The sequence below is a fragment of the Myotis yumanensis genome, unplaced genomic scaffold (genome assembly GCF_028538775.1).
Source record: "Myotis yumanensis isolate MYYU_CA2020_CCGP unplaced genomic scaffold, mMyoYum1.0.hap1 SCAF_11, whole genome shotgun sequence".
Classification (NCBI taxonomy): domain Eukaryota; kingdom Metazoa; phylum Chordata; class Mammalia; order Chiroptera; family Vespertilionidae; genus Myotis; species Myotis yumanensis.
In genome coordinates this window covers 35,122,437-35,143,871 of record NW_027223762.1, presented here as the reverse complement: position 1 = coordinate 35,143,871, position 21,435 = coordinate 35,122,437, and the positions used below count along the sequence as shown (strand labels likewise).

Sequence of the window (21,435 nt, the reverse complement as noted above, 5' to 3'; positions counted from 1 at the left end):
TTTACACATAAAGTGGACATTTATACTTGGTTGTTGAGTAGTTACTGAAGGTTTTAAGTAGGGGAGTAATAACATCCCATTTGAGTTTGTGGAAAACAAACTGGAGGAGCAGGAAAAGCCAAAAGCTAGACCATCACAGTAATGAAATAGATGATCATGTGGGTCTAAGGCAGAGGCACTTAGGTTGGAGAATAGAGATTCCTGATATTAAGAATGTGAAATGAGCCCTAACTGGCTTGGCTCAGTGGATAGAGTGTCGGCCTGCAGACTGAAGGGTCCCAGGTTCAATTCCAGTCAAGGCATGTACCTTGGTTGCGGGCACATCCCCAGTAGGAGGTGTGCAGGAGGCAGCTGGTCGATGTTTCTCTTTCATCGATGTTTCTAGCTCTCTATCCCTCTCCCTTTCTCTCTGTAAAAAATCAATAAAATATATTTTAAAAGAATGTGAATGATGCCCAGTCGGTGTGGCTCAGTGGTTGAGCGTGACCTATGAACCCGAAGGTTAAGTTGGATCCCCCATCCGGGCACATGCCTGGGTTACCCCAGGATTCCCAGAAGGGGGCATGCAGGTGACTGACAGCCGATGAATGATTCTCATCGTTGATGGTTCCATCTCTCTCTCTTTCTCTCTCCTTTCCCCTCTAAAATCAATAAAAAAAATTTTTTTTAAAGGCAAAATTCGCAGGCTTTAGATGAGGGAAGGGAGAGCAGAATAAAAGGAAGTTATTTCACAGGATTGTTGTGAGGATTAAAAGCGCTAGAGGGTGTAACGGGATTAGCACTGGGCGGGACTGAATGATCGTCATTAAAATGACTCCGAGAACCAATGTCTATGTTATGCAGTAAAAACTAGTGCAAAACGAGGGCGTTGTATCGACCAGTGAAGCAGTCCTGATCGGGCAGGCAATCACAGCTCCAAAACTTTTAAGATTCTCTAGCATTGAACGAAGGTGTATTTTAATCTATAACTGCCATTCAGTAGCAATCAGCAGGAGACAACCAGCCCTAACACTTCACGCAAAGGAAACCAGACGCACATCTCAAATCTCTCTCCTCTGATTCCCTTTCAAAATGAATAAAATAAAATAAAAAATACACGGCCTGACAAAACCCGGCTCAGCCCAAAGCGGTAGGGAGCAATCCAGGAGCGAACTACACCTCCAGTGAAGAGACCTCACAGCCGAGGACCCGGAAGTGGGAGGTGGGGGTGTCCCAACGCGCGCCTTTAAAATAGAGGGTGGTCCTTTCTACCACACAGGAGTTCGCCCCGCCGCGGCCCCCACCCGACCTCCGACCCCCAGCGTCGGAGGCCGACATCCCCTGCAAGCCCAGAAGTCCCCGGTGCAGTCCCGTCATCGGGCGGGCGGCGGGCAGCCTGCTACGTCACGCCGGCGCCGCGCCTCCAGACAGGCCCTCTTCTCCGTCTCCGCCCCCTCCTCCTCCCGGAGCAGGCGCTGCATTCTGGAAGGTTCGTGCAGGCGTTGGGCGCGTTCTCCTACCTCGCAGCCGGCCAGAATCCGCGTCCATCCGTCCTTCCTGAGCCCCACGCAGACCCAGCCCAGCTCGCCATGCCCGAGAACGTGGCACCCCGGAGCGGGGCGCCCGCCGGGGCTGCCGGCGGCCGCTACAAAAGCGCCTATCAGGACCGGGATAAGCCGGCCCAGATCCGCTTCAGCAACATCTCCGCGGCCAAAGGTATCGCTCCCGGGGCCTAGCCCGCGGCCCTACGGGTTCGGGCTGTGCGTTCTCGCCCTGCTTTTGGATGGTCATGGTTCAGTGATCTCCTCTTGTCCTTAAGGAGCGGCAGCCCCGTGGGAAGATCCTATTATTTTCTGCCGATAACTCTCGACCCGGAGTATGGATTTTCCGCGTTCTGGGACCTGGACGCCCGTCGTTGTTCAGCCTGTTCACTCACGCTTGTAGCGGTCCCTGGGGTTCTGACAGTTAAGCCCTGTCGCTTATCTGCCTTTTGGTCCCACTGGTTAAATGTCTGCACGATACTTATAAGTTCTCTTGTTCTTATAAAAATAACATTTAAATAAGTTTTCCTCGCTCAGCTGTTGAGTCGAATTGGATAAGCTCTTCACGGCTCTTCACGCTGAAGTTGGGGCGGGGCCCTTCGTATGGGGCTGTGGGGAACAGATTTGCCCGTTTTGCTTGGGAGTAATTGTGGAAAGCTACATTGTGCGTTTATGTTCTCTGGGCATGTGCAACCAAACACAAGCAAACCAGGAAACATGAACAGTTTGCTAGAGTTGGATTTTTGGTAGAACACTTTGGCCATCAAAACCCGCGTTTCGTGCTCTGTTGCCGTTACTTCGTGGCTTTGTAACCTGTAATCTTTGGGCGAGGCTTTCTTATCTATAAAATTGAGGAGAAAAATGTTTCTTACTAGAGTTGTGAGGATTGAGAGAAATCTAATTTGGATAGATTCTGGAAGGAAAGGTGAGAGCAAGGCTTAAGAGATTGTGATGTGTATTGAGGAAAAGTGAGTATTTCATTCGTGTTAGAAAATGAGCATGAGAAAAGGGGGGGAGGGTGGAGAAAATGATCATGAAAGTGAGATGGGAAGGATAGGGTTGGGCCAAATCTTGAAGGGCCTGGTGTCCTGGAGAGGATTTGCACAACTGCCCTGGCTAGAAACCATTTTTCAGTAGAATGAGTTAAAGCTAATTTGCAGGGTTGCTGTGGGCATTAAGTAAGAAAGTGTATAAGAGCCCCATATATAAAATACAGCCTTACAAATACGTATTTGAGGTCGTCATCTGAAGTGACTGAGGGTGTGATGATGCTAAAGAAAAAGATATAGCAGGCCCTCGAATAATGCTTTGTTCAATGTGGTTTCTTTATATTGTTGAAAAAGATGCCCTAGTAACTTACCTGTTGCGTTGATCAATTCGCCTGTGGTAAAATTGGTTTCCTTATATGTCATTTGGCTGTAATTCCAAGAACCTATCAATGACATTGAGGACTTTCTGTGCACTGGAGGAAGGGTGGTGGGATAAGAATAGGTTCGGATATGGGCCTAATGAATTGGAGAGGTCAAAATGACCAGGGGAGTAGATTTAGGGAGTCATTTGGAAATTCAGGAGAGAATATACCTGGAAGTAAAGATGGGGTAGGTAGTTATCTAGGGGGCATAGTGGAAGCTTAGATTTATTATGTTAGAAACAAGATGTTAAATTCTGGGGCCATGTGGAGGGTCAAAAGAGCTATATAATAAGATTTTAAACAAACAAGGAAGATACAGCATGGAAGGTTTACTTAGGTGATCTTTGAAACAGCAGTGAACAGAGAATTGAAACTGGACAAGGGAAATATGCATGTGGGAAAGAGAGACCACCTAGATTTATGTAAGGAGACGCAGAACAAAATAACACAGCTAGTCTTTCCAAGTCAGACAAAACTTACAAACTAATTGAGAAAAGCTGCTGCAATGTGCATCTTTAGTTAAATTCAGGGAGCCAGTTTTTTAAAAAATATATATTTTACTGATTTTTAAAAAAATATATATTGATTTTTTACCGAGAAGAAGGGAGAGAGATAGAGAGTTAGAAACATCGATGAGAGAGAAACATCGATCAGCTGCCCCCTGCACATCTCCTACTGGGGATGTGCCCGCAACCCAGGTACATGCCCCTAACCGGAATCGAACCTGGGACCCTTCAGTCCGCAGGCCTACGCTCTATCCACTGAGCCAAACCGGTTTCGGCTATTTAACTGATTTTTTTACAGAGAGAAGGGGGAGAGATAGTTATAAACATCGATCAGCTGCCTCCTGCACGCCTCCCACTGGGGATGTGCCTGCAACCAAGGTACATGCCCTTGACCGGAATTGAACCTGGGACCCTTCAGTCAGCAGGCCGACTGCTCTATCCACTGAGCCAAACCGGTTAGGGCAGGGAGCCAGTTTTTTATTTTGATGTTATATCTAGTACTATTCTGTATGAGTCATTTAACAGACAATACAGTGTGCCACATGGTGTATGTTAAACTTCAGACACTTTGGGAGATGTTAAGCATATATAATGTGTGTTTTTCTAGTGTCTTCAAGTAGATGAATTAGGGCATTCTTATTTTTTTAATTGACTTTAAAGAGAGTAGGGGAGAGAGAAAAACATAGATGTGAGCGAGAAACATTGATCCATTGCCTCCAATGCACACCCAGACTGGGGATCCAGCCCACCACCTTTTGATGTATGGGATGACTCCAACCAACTGAGCCACCCCAGCCAGTGAATTGGCTGGTCTGCTTGTAGAATTATGGCCATGAGAGGCCACTAAAATTGCTTGGAAGGGTAATAATATTGACTGGGCAATTAGGAACAGCAGCTTCAACTATGAAATAATTAGGTAGAAAACAATTTTTAATTACACCAAATATTTTCTCTTAACACTTTAAGGTTATCTATTATTGTTCACAAGGTGGGGAGCCTTATGCTAGCTGTGGAGTACACAGAAACTATTAATGTACAATTTCAACCCTATGTATATGGAGTGAGATGGTATGTGAGAAAGGGAAATATTTAATCAGTTGTCCAGACCTTGTCAAAGAAAAGGGGTCAAGTATTCATCAATTCCAATTTCTCTTAGAAGATAGTAAGAGGACTAATGAAATAGAAACGGTCTCATGAACAGATAATAAGTAACTTTAGCATGGTAGACAGTATATCTAGAGATGTTTCATAACATTGATAATGATGAAAGCTGTGATTTTAGTTTTGTGTTTGTTTCTCATTTTTTGGAGGGAGGGGTCAAGTTAATTACATAGTATGGTAGGAGGTCTTGCCTGTCTTATTGCTGCTTGTCTTATTTTAAAGAATAGAGAAAAGAATACAGTCCTCATTCAGAGATAATATCATTTTGACATTTAAAGGAAGATTAGATAAATCCTCAAAATTTATTCTGTCATAGGCAGAGTATAAGGACTATGTGTAGTGACTTTAACATGAAGTGTGTGTCCTACAATTAAAGGAGTAAGTTACTCTGTTTCCAGTAGATTGTTATTAATGAGTTTTCTTTAGTGGACATGGTAAAATGTTCTGCACAATATCCTTATAAGGACAGAAAGATCATTTGAGAAGAAAAGTAATTTGCTCTTTAAAGAGTCTTCTTGATTTTGTCTTCCTTTGCAGCTGTTGCTGATGCTATTAGAACAAGCCTTGGACCAAAAGGAATGGATAAAATGGTAAAAATGAAATCATTCATTACTTATTGAATGCTGCTGTCTACACTGAAAGATTTTATTTTTTGGGGAGAGAGAGAAACACATTTGTTCCACTTATTTATGCGTTCATTGGTTGCTTCTTGTACTAGTATGTGCCCTTAACCAGAGTTCAAACCCAAAACTTTGACATATCGGGATGATGCTCTTAACAACTGAGTTGTTTGGCCCCGGCCTCACACTGCAAGATCTTGATAGATAGAGGGTTAAGACATGTTGCTTAAAAAGTAACAAGTGTTAGAAAGGCACTTGAGAGTTCAGAAGAGTGATTATTTGGGAACGAGACAGGACTTAGCTATAATTCATATTTTGTTCAATGCTTTTTAAACAATGGAAATATACATGCAAAAGTAGTTACCTACTCTTTTTGTGTTGTTAGGAAATATAGTAAAGCTAGGTGTAAGGGATTGAGTTCAATGTTGCTTATTGATGTAGCTCTGTGACCTGACAGGTCTTGGGTTTTAACTCTTCTGGCTTTGTTGACTGGCAGCATAAAACAGATGGCTTCCAATGACTTTTAGGTAATATTCCCCCATCTTTACTTCCTTTAGTGCTAGTTAATTTCCAAAATGAGAGATGAGGAAACAACATAGAGGATTGTCTGGATCAGCAGTCACTAACCATTCAGACCTCGCGGACCATCAGTGGTCCACGGACCACCAGTTGGCAACAGCTGGTCTGGATGATACACAGATCATTATTCCTTCTGAATATTTTAATATCTGTCCCTGATAGTACTTCTTTTTGCTCTTTGCTGAGAATACTAAAAAATAACTTATGTGTTGACTATAAGAATTGTGTATGTCAATTGTAATTGAAAATTTTAAAAAGTTATACTAGAGGCCCGATGCATGAAATTCGTGCAAGGGGTTCAGCTGGAAAGTCGTTCGGATCTCCTAATTAGCGGCTCTCCTGTCTAAGTAGCGTATTACGCTCTTATTATTATTATAGATAATAAAAGGCTAATATTCAAATAGACCAAATGGCGAATGACCACCAGGAGGCAGATGCTCAATGCAGGAGCTGCCCCCTGGTGGTCAGTGCACTCCCACAGGGGGAGCACTGGGCTCACAGCTGGTGAGTGCAACCGCGGTGGTGGGAGGCTCTCCTGCCTCCGTGGCAGTGCTAAGGATGTCCGACTGCCAGCTTAGGGCTGGGACTAAGCCGGCAGTCATTCATCCCCAGAGGGCTCCCAGGCTGAGGGACCCCCCCCCCCCACCCCCGACTGCACAAATTTTGTGCACCAGGCATCTAGTTTTAAAAATAATAGCTAATTAATGGAAAAAAGGAATTGTGTTCACATTCATGGTGCTGTATTTTGGGGCATCCATGGTATCAGTTCTCTTTTTCACAAATAAAAAAGTAATTGGAACAAAGCCAGCTGTTTTACTTGTAAAGCTAGACTATTATGCATAATTTTAGTGTAATGATTTATGTTAGTATACGGTTTGAAATTTAGCACAGTTGTAAGCTATGAGACATAAATTAATTTCTCTACCAAATTAATAGAGCTTTTAGGTTATCACATTAATACTGGATAAATAAAATAAAATTTGAAATCACAGCTTTAAAAAAAAAATTAAAACTTTTCAGATTCAGGATGGAAAAGGCGATGTGACCATTACAAATGATGGTGCCACCATTCTGAAACAAATGCAAGTGTTACATCCAGCAGCCAGAATGGTAAGTATAATTTTAGATGAGGTGTTTTTTTAAGTGTATGGTTTGATATTTGATAAACAGTTAAATTTGTCTTATTTGATCACATGATATAATTTAAACATTGTGAATTTTTAAAAATTTATTATTATTTTTGTGTTTGAATCCTCACCCAAGGATATTTTTCCATTGATTTTTAGAGAGAGTGGAAGGGAGGGTGAGAGACAGAGAGAAAGAAACATGGGTGTGAAGATACACATTGATTGGTTGCCTCCCACATGTGCCCCACCCGAGCTGGGGATTGAGCCTGCAACCGAGGTATGTGCCCTTGACTGGAATCGAACCTAGGACCCTTCAGTCTGCAGGCCAGTGCTGTGTCCATTGAGTCAAATGGCTAGAGCAAGCATTGTGAATTTTTAAATTATGTAACGATGACTTTTTAAGTGAGTCAAATTATGCTCATACGGGGTCAGTTCAGATAAACTTGGCAAAGGACTCCAAAATGACACTGTAACCTCACCTGAATTCCCCATTTCATAGCTCCTAAGGCTACAAGGTACCTATGGTATAACAATATACTCTCTGACAGGAACTTTTAAGTAGCTGGGAAGTAAATATTTACAATCCACAGTCTGAACCAGAAATCATGTGTTTTTTATATAAGTAGAATTTTGTATGCCATAAATATGTGGGTTATCATTTTCTTTTCTTTTTTGGGAGGGGGGGGTTTATTTTAAAATGAAACCCAAGTAGACAACAAATCCAAAGTTATGAGTTATATTGAATCTTAATAGTGTTGATAATAATCAAATTGTGACACTGATGTGAAGGCCATTTATATTTTTTTATATTTGAATTAGATGTTATTAGGTTCTCACATTCTTATTGAACAACTTAAATATTCTGTTCACTTAGCTGGTAGAGTTGTCTAAGGCACAAGATATAGAAGCAGGAGATGGTACTACATCGGTGGTCATCATTGCTGGCTCTCTCTTAGATTCCTGTACCAAGCTTCTTCAGAAAGGTAGGTAGAACATAGGACATACTTTATTCAAGTTAAGTAATGTCTGATTTAAGATATAATTTGGAATAATAATTTTACTAGGACTTTTTAGATTAAATTTTGCTATGTTTATTATATGAATTAGAAATGTTTTTCTTTTTGCTTCTCTTTTTTGCCAAACTTTTTAATTATTATTGAATTTATTGGGGTGACATTGGTTAATAAAAGTATATGGGTTTCAAAAAAAAAGTATATGGGTTTCAGGTGTACAATTCTATAATAAATCAACTGTACATTGTATTGTGTGTTCAACACCCCAAGTCAGGTCTGCTTCCATCGCCATTTATTCCCTCTAAAGCCTCTTTAGCCAAGCTTCTTTTTTAAAGTGATTTTTTGGAGAGAGAAACATCAATCAGTTGCCTCCTGCAAGCACCCCAAATGGGAATTGAACCTGCCACCCTTCTGTGTAAGCATTGCCCTTATGCTCCAACCAATTGAGGCACACCAGACAGGTCTAGCCAAACTTTTGATGGCGTTTGATAGAATTTTGCTTTTCAAAAATAAGTGGTAGTGCTGTTGCTAATCTTAGGCTCTAGATGTGAATGGTGATTTGGGAGAGAAAGTATGGGTTCTTGCTCTAGTAAATAGTGCTTAATCATAGTGGTGACTCTCCAGTCACTTATCCTATTTATGTAGATTTATGCTGTTTTTAAAAGTATTAACTTTGGTTTTCCTTTTAAATATCACATGTGTATGTGTAATTGAACTATTCCAAATTAAATGGAAATAAATTATTAGTCATAATTAACAGTTAAGGTTATACAAACCATTATAACTGAAGCATAAGCTAATCTATAGTTAATAATTTAAAATTTATGACTTTTGAAATTTTAACGAATAGAAAATTTTTAAGTGTGTCAAATATGTAGCTTATTTGTTATATCATTAAGTAACTAGATTTTCACAAATGACAGGGATTCATCCAACTATCATTTCGGAGTCATTCCAGAAGGCTTTGGAAAAGGGTGTTGAAGTATTGGTTGAAATGTCTCGACCTGTGGAACTGAGTGACAGAGAAACTTTGTTAAATAGTGCAGCCACTTCATTGAACTCAAAGGTGAGATGAGCACTAAGGAATCGTTGTAAGATTATAGCTTAAGGTTTGTTAAGAACCACAACTCCTATGCTGTGATTTTTGTTTGATGCTCTACAGTTCATAAATTCTCAAGAGTAGGTAACTAAAGTAATTTGTATAACTGAATTCAAGTAAAGTTTACTCCAAGATTGTCAGATAAATTGTATCCCCATTTTACAGATGGAAAATAGGTCTAGTGAAGTTAAATATCTCATCCAAGACCCACAATGAGGGATAGAACTAAAATTTGAACCAGGACAAGATTGTCCATCCATAGTCCATCTCTTAACTAATGTCTGTGCTGCTTTTCTTAGTTATCAAATTTAAAGCAATGATGTTTTAAATTTCTTGGGAAATTATGCCACCTGCTCTTTTCTGTCATATCCAGTGTCACACTTTCATTCTTTTTCATTTTCTTTTCATCCGCATTATATTGATATGTTCATTTTCTTCTAATGTTAAATTGAGAATTAGATAATATTGTTGAATGTCCCCAGAAATTAATATGACAGAATAGCATAATGGTTACATGCATTGGTCTTAGAGTCTAGATTGTTTGGGTGGCTGGCTCTAGCACTTGACTAAGCTGTTTGACTACTTCAGTTTCTTCATTTGAAGATTGAATGATTATAGAAATGTAAAGTACTAATAAGACCACTGCCTGGCATATAGTGCTCAATAAATGTTAGCCACTAGCTAGTTTTACCAGCACCATCAGTATTAGGGGTAAACATATATAGCATCTGATCACAAATACATTTTAGATAAGAAACCACATGAAATTAATTTTGTTTTGGATTTCCTATAGAGTTGTTAGTGCATATTTTTATTTCATGCCCTTGCTGACTGACAATCTGAATTGAAAAGACAGTTTGTATGGAATGTTTTCTCATATATTCTCACTTTCCCTCTTCCCCACCATCCAAAAAAAGTGATATGTCAGTAAAGAACTAGGACTCTTTCTGTTGTGAAACTGACTTTTTTTTTTTCAATTCTAGGTTGTCTCTCAGTATTCAAGTCTGCTTTCTCCAATGAGTGTAAATGCAGTAATGAAAGTGATTGACCCAGCCACAGCTACTGGTGTAGATCTTAGAGATATTAAAATAGTTAAGAAACTTGGGTAAGCATATCTATTTATAACTTTAATGAATAAAAATTAATTTTGAAAGTAAGTTTAAGTTATTTCCAAAAATAACTAACTTTTTTATTTTATTTTTTAAAATATATTTTATTGATTTTTTATAAAGAGGAAGGGAGAGAGATAAAGAGTTAGAAACATCGATGAGAGAGAAACATCAATCAGCTGCCTCCTGCACATCTCCTACTGGGGATGTGCCCGCAACCCAGGTACATGCCCCTGACCGGAATTGAACCTGGGACCTTTCAGTCCGCAGGCCGATGCTCTATCCACTGAGCCAAACCGGTTTCGGCGGTAAATAACTTTTAAATGAAAAATATCTAGGTGAAAGTCACAAAGCTTCTTTTTTATTTTCATGAGAATTTGTACTGGTATTAATCTGCGAATCTCAAGAATTTGTTTGCATTCCCTTATGATGGCAGGGAGTATGATCAAAGAGGTTCAGGAATGGGACACTAATAAATGTGAGTGAGGCTGAAACACATTTTATTGGACTGATGATTTTTAATCTGTTAGAAATCTAAACCTACAGATTTCTGCTCCTTGTTAACTATTCCCTTGCTTCCTTTTTTCTTAGTGGGACAATTGATGACTGTGAGTTGGTGGAAGGGCTAGTTCTCACTCAGAAGGTGGCAAATTCTGGTATAACCAGAGTCGAAAAGGCTAAAATTGGGCTTATTCAGTTTTGCTTATCTGCTCCCAAGACTGATGTAAGTAGAACCAAATAAAATTGATTTTTTATTTATATGTTTAACTTTCTAATAACTTGACTTTTATTCATTATTGTAAAAATAGAAAATACTGGTACTAGTGATAAGTATTTTATCTCAAAAGAATTAATAAAATTGAAATAAATGGCAGAAATTGTTGGATGCCAAAACATGACAAAGTAACAAGGATGCAAGTGAAATTATTTCAGTAAAATATTTGTATAAAGAGAATTGGCATATTCAGGAAATAACAGTCATTTTACATTTTTAATTATCAAAATGTACTTGCATGTATATAGACACACGTGACAGCATAAAAGATCTACAATAAGGTTGGTGTATATTCATCTTTCCAGACCTTTTTTTTCTAATACGTGTGTGTGTACACACACACGAATATATTTCTTTTATTGATTTCAGAGAGGAAGCGAGAGGGAGAGAGAGATAGAAACATCAATGATGAGAATCACTGATTGGCTGCCTCCTGCACGCCCCCTACTGGGGATCAAGTCTGCAACCCAGGCATGTGCCCTGACCATGGGGAGTGGAACTGTGATCTGATTCATAGGTTGATGCTCAACCACTGAGCCGTGCCGCCTGGGCTTTCCAGACTTTTTCTATGCATGTTTATATATAATATTTGGTATGATTTTGCTTGAATTTATACTATAATAATATTTTCATTAAAAATATTTTTCACTTTAAAACTCCTATATGCAAAGTATTAATATGTTGTTTCTTTTCTAAACAGATGGATAATCAGATAGTAGTTTCTGACTATGTCCAGATGGACCGAGTGCTTCGAGAGGAGAGAGCCTATATTCTAAACTTAGTGAAGCAAATTAAAAAAACAGGATGTAATGTTCTTCTCATACAAAAGTCTATTCTAAGGTATGCAGCTATTATGTTTACTTCTTAATAATAATTTATTTTGGATCCCCTCTAGCAATTTTTACAGAACCATTTGAGATAGATAAACCATTAGACAGCTAATGAATCTGCATTTTGGGGCATTCTGATGAATACTCTAAAATAGGTTCTTTTCCCATTGTGATAATTTAAATGCGGGGTGTATAATCTTTCTAGCCAATATCCTAGATGTTAAATAAATGGAATGCTTTGTTTTTCAGTGTTTCCTTCTATTATGTAGACACATTCCCATGTATTCTATTAATACATTATGCCAGAAGGTATTGTGGATGCTCATTGTTGAAGAGTTGGTATACCTGGTTCTCATCCCAAGTCATATAATAGCTAGTAATCTTGTTTTTTAATATGATTATAGTCTTGGGATGGAAAGATACGGATTTTTTTTTTTTATGTTGATTTTAGAGAAACATTGATTTATTGTTCCATTATTTATGCATTCATTGGTTGCTTCTTGTATGGGCCGGCAACCTTAGTGTATCAGGACAATGCACTAATCATTCTTTTAAATCAGGAAGTATCAAAGTTTAATTATCAGAGATATACTTACTTAGTATTTTAAAAAAACAATGACATGGTTATCTTGTCTGTTTTACAAATAGTGTCATTGGGGTACGTTTTAATATTATCCATTGGAAATCACCGCATTGTTCATTTAAACAACAGTAAAATAGTGAAAAACTTAAAAAAATGGTTGAACAGCAAATATTTTTAACCTAGGATTGACATAATGACTGATTTTTTATTGTAGAGATGCTCTAAGTGATCTTGCATTACATTTCCTAAACAAAATGAAGATTATGGTGGTTAAGGATATTGAAAGAGAAGACATTGAGTTCATTTGTAAGGTAAAATATTCTAACATCTGTATATGTGAAAATGTCCAGTAATCAAATGTTTTAATTTGAGGATTTGATTATTTTTCCCAGACGATTGGAACCAAGCCAGTTGCTCATATTGACCAGTTCACTGCTGACATGCTGGGATCAGCTGAGTTAGCTGAGGAGGTCAATTTAAACGGTTCTGGCAAACTGCTCAAGGTAACAGTATTATAATTAAGCTTTATTTGCCTGGAGTTTTTTTGTTTATTTTAATCTTTATCCCAAATACCTAATTTGGAATATGTTTATTAAAGATTACAGGCTGTGCAAGCCCTGCAAAAACAGTTACAATTGTTGTTCGTGGATCTAACAAATTGGTTATTGAAGAAGCTGAGCGCTCTATTCATGATGCCCTATGTGTCATTCGCTGTTTAGTGAAGAATAGGTAATATGAATTGCTAAGTAATATTTAGAACATTAAAACTTCTATATTTTGACTGTTTTAAAGGTGTAAATGTAAGCTAAAAATATGTTTGTGAATTTCAGAGCTCTTATTGCAGGAGGTGGTGCTCCAGAAATAGAGTTGGCTCTACGGTTAACTGAATATTCACGAACATTGAGTGGTATGGAATCCTACTGCGTTCGTGCTTTTGCAGATGCTATGGAAGTAATTCCATCAACACTAGCTGAAAATGCTGGCCTGAATCCCATTTCTACAGTAACAGAACTAAGAAACCGTCATGCCCAAGGAGAAAAAACTACTGGCATTAATGTCAGAAAGGTAATAGTTTTATTTTTAATTATTGCAGAAAATAATAATTAATATAACATTTTTAAAGCTTTGTAATTATCTGTTGAATGAAAAGCTTTGTAATTAAAAGTAAAATAGGATTTAAATATTAGGCCTGCAGGATAATTTATGTTATTGAGTGAGAATGGAGATGGATTATGTCTTAGGTGAAAAGTATTATCTGTTCATTAGCTCTGCCAACTTATTGGCTGATTTTTGGCATATTACATAGTCTGTGCTTCAGTTTTCTCAATTGTAAAAACAGAGACTAATTAATAGGTCCCTTGTAGGCTAATTGTGAGAATTAAATATATTACTAACAAGAATGCTCTTATAAAGATGTCTGGCATAGAGAAAACACTAAGTATTTAACCATTGCTGCTGTTGTGACCACCAGCCTAATGAAGTCAGTCATTAGGGTAAACACATAGAACAGTAATAATTTCCCCTTTTGTGTATGTCCCTTTTTATTGAGGAGACAAATAATACTTAATGGCGGGGGGGAAGCTAACAATCCAAGGTTACATTTTTTTAATAGAACAGAATTCCAAAGGAGGGCACATTATGAAGATGTAGCTTTCATTGGTAGGGTATGAGGAAATTTCATAAAGGGGAGCAAATGGTTTACAGGTGAGAGAGCCCGAGAAGTTTCTAATTTCGTCTAGAGTGGAAATTATATATTGGTAATACACTGGACTTTCTGGTTGGAAAGATCAGATAAAAGTTAACATGAGGTATGGTTTTTATTTTATTCCAGTAGTTGGAAGCCACTAACGTTTTGTTAACCAAGAGGCTAAGATGATGAAATGAGTATTTTAAGGTGGGAACACAGGAGATGGGGTTGTTTGTGATGGCCGTCAGCAGTGATCCTTAGGAGAATGGGACTATGATAGAAGCAATGAGAATTTATAAGTGAGATTTGGGAGAGATGTTAAGGCAGAGCAGGATACATAGGAGGAGGGTTTTTTTATATATATACTAGAAGCCCAGTGCACGAATTCATGCACCTTGAAAGGAACTGTGGGCTGGGAGGCTGTGGTAGGCACAGGGGCGGGTCTTGGCCCATCCTCTGCACCCCCACCCAGCCCTTCCTGCCCTGGCTCCCGGTCCTCTGTAGCCCCATTCCCGCCACCGTTGCTCCCATGTGCTGACGGCGCCAGGCTTGCTTGCACCCTCTGACAGCACAGAGTGATTGGTGCCAGCAGTGGGTGCGATCGGTGGCTGCTGCCCTGATCCCTCAGGAGCATGGGGAGGTGAAGCCCTTAAGGGCAGTCAGGGCCAGCAGCTGCCACTCACACCCGCTGATGGTGCCGAGTGATTGGGACTGGCGCCAGGCACCGGCAGTGGGTGCAAGCAGCAGCTCTGGCACCGACAGTGGGTGTGAGTGGGGCTGGCAGCAAGTGCAGCACCAGGCAGACCGCAGTGCATGGGAGCAAAGTATTTTCAGTAACCACCGGAGTCTCACCCCAGTGACAGCAACTGGCGCCCTGCCTTGGTCTGGCACCCCCACTCACCTGCTCCACCATCCTGCCATGGCCAATGCCCGCCATGTTCTGCACATGCCCCTTGGTGGTCAGCGCACGTCATAGTGACAAGTTTGGTTGTTTCGGTCTATTTGTATATTAGCCTTTTATAATATAGGATACTTTATTGATTTCAGATAGAAAGGAAGGGAGAAGGAGAGAGAGATAGAAATACCAATGATGAGAGAGAATAATTGATTGGCTGCCTCCTGCATGCCCCCTACTCGGGATTGAGCCTGCAACCCAGGCATATGCCATTTACTGGAATCGAACCCAGGACCCTTCAGTCTGTAAACTGACACTCTATCCACTGAGCCAAACCAGCTAGGGCCATAGGAGGAGATTTGAAGTTAGGATTTGGGGGATCCAGCATTAATTTTTCCAAATTTTAGTTGAAATACAACCTATAGTGTAGAAAAGAGCTTACTTAGAGAGTATCTTATTCTAAACTAAAGTAAGGGAAAACTTACTTAAAAAGGCCTTGAGTCATACTGATAACTGTAGTTGGTGATGTGTATAATTACAAACACTAAAAGCAATTTGTGCTCATTTGCAGGGTGGTATTTCCAACATTTTGGAGGAACTGGTTGTCCAGCCTCTGTTGGTTTCAGTTAGTGCACTGACTCTAGCGACTGAAACTGTCCGGAGCATCCTGAAAATTGATGATGTGGTATGTATAGGTTGGGAATTTTCCTACAAGGTCAAAAAGGTGTATCTTTTAAGAGATTTTTGGGGGTGTTTGTAACTTAATAGTTTGCTAGTCATCAAGGTGATAACAGTTCATACTCTTGCTCACTTGTAATAATAGGAGTGATTTGGATAACTGCTTAAATGTCTTCCAGCCTTAAAATTCTATTATTACAGGTTTTGAAACTCAAGTTTTTCTTTTGTCAGGTAAACACTCGGTAATCTGGATAACACTGGCTGACTGGCACCATCATGGCCACTAATAGTGCAGCTGGAGTGGAAGATCACTGGTGTTTCTTGTTTGGAATATTGTTTCCCCTATGAATTCCTGGGCCTGTTCTTCCAGTTTGCATTTACTTGAAATTGTATTGACACAGTTTAATGAAAATATTAAAGATTTGGTTTCAAAAGGCAGATTAATTTATTCCTGCTTCCCCCGCCCCCCAATTATTGCTATTTCAGACACTTGAAAAACCTATATAACAAAAGGCAATGGATTCACAAAGTAATATATATACTGTTTGAAAAGTTAACAGTACAGAAAGACACAAATTGAAAAATGAAAGGCTTTCTCTACCCTATAATCCTAATCCCTTTCTTCAAGAATTAGCACTGTTTTGTTCATTGAGATGCCTTGTACACATTAAGTAGCAAATATCCTATATAATAAGAGGCTACTATGCAAGTGGTCATGACGGCCTCGGGCCGTAATGATGGATCAGCAGAGGCTGTGTGCACAGAGGGGCAGAGCTGCCCTGTTGCTCCGGAGACAGGGCAGAAGTTGGGAGGCACCCGGAGGAGGCGGGACTAGCCCAAGTGACTCGCAGTACTGAGGGTGGGGCATGAAGCGGCCAGAAAAGGCCGGAGGGGTCAGGGGCAGGGCCAAGCGCACTCTGGGTGGAGAGGTTAGGGTGTCAAGGTGGGGTGGTGGGCGGGACTTCTGGAGCATTGCGGGGTACTGGCAGCGTCCAAGGAGCGTGTGAGGCTTTGCTGGGCTGTGGAAATGGCCCTAATGGCAGGTTAGGCCTAGGGGACCCTACACACTCACGATTTAATCGTGCACTGGGCCTCTAGTTTATAAAAAACTAGAGGCCCAGTGCACAACATTTGTGCGCTGGGCAAGGTCCCTCAGTCAGGCCTGTGCGCTTTGGCAGTTTGGGACCCCTCAGGGGATGTCCACCTGCCACTGGCACTGGGCTCAGCCAGAATCCAGGTTTGCTGTTCCTTAGTGCTGCCTCGGAGGCAGGAGAGAATCTCCATCACCGCTGCACTCGCCAGCCGAAAATCCGGTTTCTGGCTGAGCAGCGCTCCCCCTGTGGGAGCACATTGACCACCAGGGAACAGCTCCTGTGTTGAGTGCCCCCTGGTGGTCAGTGCATGTCATAGCGACCGGTCATTCTGCCAGTCGATTTGCATATTAGGGTTTTATTATAAAGGCTATTTCATTTTTAACACGTTAAGCGCCAAGCCTGTTTTGTCTTCCTTTCTGTTTAACTCGCGATATCCGATTTCACCAATGTGCTGGCGGCATCAGTGACTGACCAGTCCAAATGGAAAGTATAGTGTCAGTCAACAGCAGAGTATGCCTGCTTTTATTTTTCTTCATGGCGCATTACCAGTGTTTATTTTTTTCTTTTTCTTTTTTTTAATATATTTTATTGATTTTTTACAGAGAGGAAAGGAGAGGGATAGAGAGTCAGAAACAACATGAGAGAGAAGAAACACCCATCAGCCGCCTCCTGCACACCCTCTACTGGGAATGTGCCTGCAACCAAGGTACATGCCCTTGACCAGAATCGAACCTAGGACCCTTCAGTCCACAGGCCAATGCTCTATCCACTGAGCCAAACCGGTCAGGGCAGTGTTTATTTCTTGTCTGTCTCCCTCCAGTGGAACATAAGCTATATATTGAAGGTAAAAGTGTTAGCTTCTTTGCTCCACTAATGACCTAGGACAAAGCATAATGTCTGTTATATAGTAGATGTTTAAAATACACTTGCTGAATGTACTGAAAGATTTCTTGAATAATGGATTTTTTTGCACACCTGGAATTGATTCACACTATAGCTTTCACTATGGGAGACCCTGTCTAACAAAATTAAAAGCATAGACCAGAAAAACAAAAGTGTGAGATTAAAAGCAAAGAAATACTAAAAGGAAGAAAGGTGTTCTCTCCCAGCTCTAGTTGTATGTATTAAAAAAGGATTCAATTGTTAGATGTTCAAATGAGCTTTGCAGAGAAGGAGGGAAACCAAAGCAATCTACAGATGGAATGCAATTCCTATCAAAATCCCAATAACATTTTTTACAGAAATAGAAAACCCATCCTAACATTGTGGAATCTCAGGGAACTGAATATCCAAAACAACCTTGAAAAAGCAACTGAGGATTCACACTTCCTGCTTTTAAAACTTACTACAAAACTACAGTAACCAAAACTAGTACTGGCATAAAGACATTTAGATCAATAGGATAGAAAAAGCAGGGGCCAGGAACTTTTTTTCTGCCAAGTGTCATTTGGATATTTATAACATCATTTCCGGGCCACACAAAATTACCAACTTAAAAATTAGCCTGGTATATTTGGTCAAGCAGTTAATTCACCCCTAATCCCCTGCCAGGGCCAGACCAAATGATTTTGTGCTCCTTATATGGCTTGGGGCCAGACATCCCCCACTCCTGGAATAGAGAGTCCAGAAATAAACTCATACGTAAGGTCAAATGTGTGTGTGTGTTTTGTTAATCCTCATGAGGATATTTTTTTCACTGCTTTTCAGTGAGAGTGGAAGGGAGGGATGAGGGGAGAGAGAATCCACTGGTTGCCTCCTGCACTCATCCTTGAGGGGATGGGAAAGGGAGGTGGGGAGCAAATCGCAACCCAGATACATGCCCTTGACCAGAAATCCCAAAATCCTTCAGTTGCTTGGGCCGACAGTCTAACCATTGAGTCACACCAGCCAGACCTGTTCAATTAATTTTTGGCAGCTGAACCAAGACCATTCAATAGGGAAAGGTCAGTCTTCAACAAATGATGCTGGAAAAACTGGATATCCACATGCAAAAGAAGGGTGGAACCTTAGCTTAACACTGTATGACAAAATTAACTTAAAGTGGATCAAAGACCTAAAACAAAACTCTTAGGAGAAAACAATGAAAGCGTCATGACATTGGATTTAGCAGTGATTTCTTGGATATGTCACTAAAGGGACAGGTAACAAAAGAGAAAAACAAATTAATGAAAATTTTGTGCATCAAAAGACAGTACCACAGAAAGGGAGAAAATATTTTCAAATCCCATATCTGATAAGGGATTATAATCCAGAATATATAAAGAACTCCCAAAACTTAAAAACGAAAACAAGAAAACCGTACCCAATTTGCTGTGACCTGCACAGTGGGTTTCAGGATGACCTGTAGGAGGGCCAATGCACAATGAAGATACTAAACAAGAAATACAAATTTTTAAGGCATGGGAGGCCAGGTGGAGCCTTTTGCAAGAAGAACCCACGAGTCCTGGTCTTGCCTGCTTTTATGCATTTTGTTTACACATTTGCCCTTTAGCAATGCATGCAGGCAGAGCAGATAGAATCAAAGCTCAGTAAAGTTTAGTAAACAATGTAAAGATTATCAGGTCAGGAAATCGCAATCACAGCAGAAGCAATCTGATATCAGCCCTGCTGAGATCGAGGTCCATCGGCCTTCCAATGTCTCTTGCACTTTCATGCTAATGCTGCTATGCGGTGGTCTCTGGCACCAATTAAAAAATGGGCATAACGTTTGAATAGACATTTCTCCAAAGATATACAAATGGCTAATAAGCACATGAAGAAATGCTTGACATCACTAAACATTAGGGAAATACAAATGAGAGCACCTCACACCCATGAGGATGGCTACTATAAAACAGTGTTGGCCAGAATGTAAAGAAATTGGAATCCTGTGTACTGTCAGGAATGTAAAATGGTACAGCTGCTGTTGAAAACAGTATGGCAGTTCCTTAAAAAATTAAAAATAGAATTACCAAATGACCCAATAATTCCACTTCTGGATATATAGCCAAAAGAATTGAAAACGGTCTCAGAGATACTGTACACCCATATTCATGGTGGCATTAGTCACAATAGCTAAAATATGGAAGCAACCAAAGTGTTCACTGATGGCTGAATGGATAAGCAAAATGTGATAAATATAATTGAATATTATCCAACCCTAAAAAGGAAGGAATTTCTGATGTGCTACAACATGGATGAACATTGAGAATACTATGCTGAGCAAAACAATTCAGTTACATAAAAGACAAATATTGTATGATTCCACTTAGATACTTAGAGTAGTCAGAATCATAATGACAGAAAGTTGAACAGTGGTTGCAAGGACTGGGAGGAGGGGAAAGTGGGAAATTATTGTTTAATGGGTATGGAGTTTCAGTTTTACAAAACGCAAAATTCTGGAGATGGATAGTGGTGCACAACCACGAGAATGTATTTAATACCACTGAACTGTATATTTAAAAACGGTTAAAATGGTAAATGTTACTTATATTTTACCACTAATAAGAACAAATTGATCATGCAAAGAAGTAGGAAACTATGACCCATAATGGAGAAAAATCAACCAGGAGAAACAAACCCCCAAATGACAAATGATGGCATTATCAGACAGAGACTTAAATGCAGCTTTTATAAATCATCCATATATGTTCAAGTATGTAAAAGAAAATTTGAACATGATAACAGAAATGGGAGATAAAAGAGACTCAAATGTGTAGAAATGAAACATCTTTTTACAAAAGTACTCTGAATAGGATTAATATCAGATTATCATTGTCCAAGAAAAGAACACCAAATTTGAAGACATGACCTCAGAAACTATCTATACTAATAAAAGCCTAGGTGGTCATCACGTGCGCCATCATCACAAGATGGCCACCACAAGATGGCCGTGCGCACCGCGGAGGCGGGGCCCTGTGGCTGCCCCATACAGTGAGGCCTGGGGGTCCTGCAGCTCCACATGGCGAGTAGGAGGCCAGTCCCGGTGTCTCTGCAGCCTCACGCAGAGGAGGCCGATCGGGCTGGCAGGGGAGGGCAGTTGGGGGTGATTGGGCAGGCAGGGGAGCAGTCAGGGAGCGATCAGGCTGGCAGGCAGAAGTGGTTGGGGCAATCAGGCAGGCAGGCGAGTGGTTAGGAGCCAGCGGTTCCAGATTATGAGAGGGATGTCCAACTGCTGGTTTCCCAAGGGGTCCCAGATTGGAGAGGGTGCAGGCTGGGCCGAGGGACACCATCCCCCCCATCCCACCCACCCCTGTGCACGAATTTCATGCACCGGGTCTCTAGTTTAAAATAAAGCACAGAGCCCTGCCGGCATGGCTCAGCGATGGAGCCTTGATCTATGAACTAGGAGGTCATGGTGGGATTCCCTGTCAGGGCCTATACCCCGGGCTGCCAGCTCAATCCCCAGGGTGGGGCGTGCATTCTCATCACTGATGTTTCTCTCTTGCCCTCCTCCTTATTCTCTGAAATCAATAAAAATATATATTTAAAAAGTAATAAATGCCCTCTATTTTTTCTTTTCGTAAAAAGAGTAGTTTCATTAGTATAATATAAGATCTCTGAGATTAGAGGGTGAGGCATGAAGCTGGGGAAGAGATGCCTTGCGGCTCCCCCCACACCACCATTAGAGAGACACAGTACTGACTGCCAGAATACAAGAAACGCCCACCTTGGGTATCCCGAAGCGGTCAAGGATTTGAATGACTTTTGGCCCCTTACGGCCCCTGTAGCGTCCCTAGTTACCGTGCTCCTAGTAACCGCCCGCCCCA

General features: G+C 40.5%; 2 protein-coding genes across 3 annotated transcripts in view; one reads left to right on the top strand and one right to left on the bottom strand.

Annotated features, from left to right (window-relative positions):
* The window catches only part of COMMD1 (copper metabolism domain containing 1), a 171,768-nt gene that overhangs the window by 84,820 nt on the left and 65,513 nt on the right, over positions 1-21,435 (bottom strand). The window lies entirely within an intron of this gene.
* Positions 1,455-16,031, top strand: CCT4 (chaperonin containing TCP1 subunit 4). Its single transcript, XM_070429305.1, has 14 exons — positions 1,455-1,695; positions 5,136-5,188; positions 6,818-6,907; positions 7,799-7,907; positions 8,861-9,003; positions 10,020-10,141; positions 10,737-10,869; positions 11,621-11,760; positions 12,548-12,644; positions 12,726-12,836; positions 12,932-13,062; positions 13,164-13,398; positions 15,487-15,600; positions 15,825-16,031. Exons 1-14 carry the CDS (start codon positions 1,569-1,571, stop codon positions 15,837-15,839), a joined length of 1,620 nt encoding a protein of 539 aa, XP_070285406.1. The 5' UTR covers positions 1,455-1,568; the 3' UTR covers positions 15,840-16,031.

Excerpts from the sequence above, each read along its gene's own strand:
- CCT4 (XM_070429305.1), top strand. The coding sequence starts at position 1,569 with ATGCCCGAGAACGTGGCACCCCGGAGCGGGGCGCCCGCCGGGGCTGCC. Across the intron at positions 1,696-5,135 it reads CAACATCTCCGCGGCCAAAG|CTGTTGCTGATGCTATTAGA; the intron begins GTATCGCTCCCG and ends CTTCCTTTGCAG. Across the intron at positions 10,142-10,736 it reads AAAATAGTTAAGAAACTTGG|TGGGACAATTGATGACTGTG; the intron begins GTAAGCATATCT and ends CTTTTTTCTTAG.